Here is a 4,311-nt window from a genome sequence, read left to right as displayed (position 1 = left end):
GCTCATGTTCTCAAGAGGGAATGGGGAAAGTTTCCATTCATGAGAAGTTTTCAGTGCTATTGTAAATTGTGTAGTTTAGTTTTCTGCAAAATCAGTACCAGGAACTATTGTTTAGCCATCTGGGTGAAATAAAACCAATAGGTGTTTTGCAGTTAATGCCCCCAAGCATGTTTATTTTATTTTTGATTCCTGCATGTGCTTTAGTACAATACACTCTTTGCCGGTGAAAATTTATATTAATCAACTCTGCAGAGAATATAGAAGGGTTCTGTAAGTAAATTTTGACTATTACTACAGTATATAGATACAGGAAGTTGTTCTATGTTCAAGATGAGTCATTAGGGTATTGCAATATGTTGTATGTGCAATCCAGCTGTTGCCTGTGTTGAAGCCAGTGATGTGGAGCATTGTGATGATTTTGTGTTTTATTTGTTTGCACTGGTTTCCATAGACTTGCAAACTTGTGCTGAGTATCAGTCAGTGTTTACGAGATGGGAGCTTAACTTGCAATAATATATAATTGCATGATGAAGAAAACAGAAACGAGGATAGTTTGTATTTATCGTGAGTACAGATGTTTCAATGAAATGAATTTGTTTTGCTTTAAATATAGGAATACGTGTCCAGATTTCTCTTTGTTGAGACAAATGATTTACATTTTATTATTAACACCTAATAACTTTCTCTCATTATCACTTATAGGAATTACTCTAGACTACAGTTTTAAAATATTTTTATAATTAACACAATTAATATTTCCCAGTCTTGGATGTATATTTTTAGTTTCTCAATATGAAAAGTAAATAATTTTTGTTTAGCAATGATGTCTAATTTCAGAATAATTAAAAAATACAAAGATGTTGTATATAGTGTTCATAGGACTAAATGGAAAGACTATGCAACATATTAAGTGGTAGGATAGTTGTGAAGTATTCATAATTTTATGATCTCTATTTCTTACTATTCACTTTAATTTGACTTTTGACAAAATTATATTTCAGAATAATGTATATTGGATGGTTATTGAAAGAAAATGTAACTTAGTGTCTACTTACCGTAATGCATGGGATATAATTTTTACAATAGATAATATAAGATAATAGTATATCAAAAACCTAGCAAAACTTTTAAATCTTGAGTACATCATTGTATGTTATTAACCATATAACTGTATTGACCATATAGTTAATGTAAGTAGTCTGAGCACGTATTGTGTTTGTGTGTTAGTAGGTTTATTGTTCATGATAGGTAGGATATAAAACCTGTAGCAACTAGTTACTGTTTGCAGATGAATTTAGCAATTGATTATGGATGTATGCAAACAGATTTATAACCATATATTTTGGTATACCTGTTAGTTCAAGTTGCTGCTTGTATGCAAAATGAAGATAGCCATATGCTTAAACATATTTGTTCTCTTGTCCTTCATAGTCCATGTTACTGATCCAAAGAAGGTCCATATTTACCTTGCATTCCTCTCTCTCATTCTTTTATTTCTCTTGCCTTTTTTTTTTCATTGCATACAAATTAACAGGTTATTCAGATTATTAAACTGGGTATTACATAAGAAGGGAGATGCACAACTGGAGCTTTGGAATATGAAATAAAAATGCGTAACCGTAACTTCTTGTTGACCTATACACAAGTGATTCGTGTTGTATTGTTAGAGTTCGGACATGCAAAATGGCTTTCAAGTGAATATTCTTTTGTTGTGATTAACTGATGCCCTAGACTATCTGCCCGCTATCACAACTGTGATGTAAATGTGTTAGAAAAGAGTATTATGCTTTGAAGAACAGAAAATTTACATGTACATGCTTACGGCTCCTAAGAAGAGTGGATGAAAATTCTTAATATCTGATTTCTCTTTTTGGCTTCATCAGGAATGAGAACTTGAATTGTTTAGTGCAAAACTCAAGTTGTCAACTATGGATCTCAGTGTCAGGTGAGGCATCTTGAATACTTCTTTTCCATGTTTTGTATTTTTATGTGTATCTATACATTGTCTGTTCCTTGTTTTACCATCTGGATGATGTCTGATGTGTAGATTTCTGTATAGATTTACTTTAATGTGTTGCATGCCATTATTGGTGATATGACTTGGAAAATTTGAATGAATTGTAGTTTTTGTATATATGAGAATCAGTGAGCTGTAGAACAAGTTTCCTTTTTTTTTTATATATAATATCTCTTACTTCATTTGGGCTATTTATTTCATATTTTAATTTTCTTACTTGTTTGTTTCCTCATCTTTCTTCACACTTCTCAGCTAGCTCTTCCTCTTTTCTGTATTCACAGCTGCATTTCATGGCTCTTATCTTGTCTGTTTTCTCCTCTCCACCTCTTTGCTTCTTTTTCATGTCTCTACCTCTTCCCTCATTTATTCCTTGTTCCTGCAGTTTATTTTGCCGTGCTTCTTCTTTCCCATGCTTTGTTGCTTGTATCTCACTCTTCCTCTTCCTAATCCTCCACATTTCTCTTGCTCTTCCTTTTACACTTTCCTCCTCTGATCCTAACCTTGCTGCTTTCTCCATACTCCTTTTATTCCCACTCTGTTGCCTCTTCCTCGTCACTCCTCTTTTCCCGTGCTCTTCTTCCTCTTCTCCATCCCTTTTTTGTCTTCTTTATACCTCTTTCCCTTGCCCTTGTTCTCTTTTTGTTTTCTCTTCCTCTCTTTTCTTCCTTCTTCCCCCCCCCCCTTTTTTTTTTTCTTTCCTCTGTGCTACTTTTTTACTACCATTCCCTGGTTTGCTTCTTTACTCCTCTTTTCACTGCTCTTTGTTTCTCTCTTGACTTATTTCTCCCCTGCCCTGCTAACTATTTTTCTTTGTTTTCTATGGCTGGCCTGTAGCATCATTACTACCATGCTTTCTCTCCTCTTTTTCCTTTCCCCTGCCCTATTTCCTCTTCCTCTTTAATCCTCTCTCCCCTGCCCTGAATCCTCTTCCTCTTTACTCCATTTTCCTTTTACCTTTTCTCTTCCCGTGTATTTCCTCTTCTCTTCCTTTTCCTTATTATCTCTAGTTCCCTCTGCTATGCTTCCTCTTCCTCTTTACTTATGTTTCCCATACCCTGCTTCCTTTTCTGCTCCTATTTCTCATGATCCTCTTCCCCTACTTCCAACCTCTTTTATGTTCATTTACCAAACTGCTAGCAACAGCCTGCAAGAGGGTTGATGGAGTAACCAGTCTCTGTTTAGTCTTTGTTTTTATTGATGCAGGATTTATTCTTGGTTGTTTGCTCGTTTGTAAATTCTTCATCGAAGTGCTATGGTATTGTAGAATGGATTATAGTGTGTCTGGACAGTTATAGCATCTGGACAGTAGAAAGGAAGTGTATGTTTTAGAGCATAGTGTGTATTTAAGTCGGAAGTATTAGGATATACAGAAAATAATAGAATTAAGAAAATTACCAGCAGCTTGTGTTCTTGGTATCGAAAGGTTAGTGGGTATTTATATTTCAGGTAATGTTTCTTGTTTTAGTGTTGTGCAGCTGTAGTTCTTACTTGAGTAGCATAATTGTTTTTTATCTGTTGTGTTATTATCTTTATTGATGTCATTTATCCTAATACAGAGGAGTGAGTATATTGTATGGAAGAATGGAAATCCTGATTTAGTCAGGGCGAGTGTAGAACCGATAAATTGATTCATTATATGTAAAGCCAACATCAAATGGATTCTTTTCGGTTCACATCTTTTAATATAGAATCGTAGTGGTCGTGTTTATGTCCCTTACCAAGCATTTTTTATTCATCCTCCTCCCCCCTCCTCTTTCCATCCTTGTTACCATCTTTATCCTGGCCTTGACCTTCACCTTTCTTCTGCTTCATTCCCATCCCTATCTTTTTCCTCACTGCTTCATCATCCTTAACTGATTATCCTCCCAAACCTTCCCCATCACTTTTTATCTTGTTCCTTTAGTGTTTTTTTCCACATCTTTAGTGTGACCCTTTCCTATTCCTTTTAACTCCTAAGTTTCTATTCATTACCTCCCTGTTGTCCTTCATTGCTCTGTTTTTCCTCAACCATTTTGCTCTCTTGATTTGCAAGCTCTTTCTCCAGTTTCTTCTCCTTTTTCGTATTTTCTCCGCTTGCTCCCTCATTAGCATCATAATCTATCAGCATTTATTATTTTTTTTTTCCCTGTCACCTGTTTCCCCCTTCCCTTACTGCTACCTCTTTCCTCCATCCCTCACCCCCTCATTTTCTTTACCTTGTCCTTGTTATGTGTATTTTCATATCTTTCTTTATGTCGAGGGGGACTGCTTCTCCGCCTACAGTGCTTCCTGATATCATGTCCTACTTCATACCC

At 35.3% G+C, this 4,311-nt stretch overlaps 1 protein-coding gene across 1 annotated transcript in view; it reads left to right on the top strand.

Annotated features, from left to right (window-relative positions):
* Positions 1 to 4,311, top strand: part of LOC119590653 (inner centromere protein A-like) — a gene marked incomplete in the record, with an annotated part of 50,715 nt that overhangs the window by 2,552 nt on the left and 43,852 nt on the right. The window contains 1 exon segment of the mRNA XM_037939328.1: positions 1,884 to 1,945. Coding sequence (XP_037795256.1) covers positions 1,929 to 1,945 — 17 coding nt within the window.

Source organism: Penaeus monodon, chromosome 27, assembly GCF_015228065.2.
Source record: "Penaeus monodon isolate SGIC_2016 chromosome 27, NSTDA_Pmon_1, whole genome shotgun sequence".
In the NCBI taxonomy this organism is placed as follows: Eukaryota; Metazoa; Arthropoda; class Malacostraca; order Decapoda; family Penaeidae; genus Penaeus; species Penaeus monodon.
This window is presented reverse-complemented; position numbering and strand designations above follow the sequence as displayed.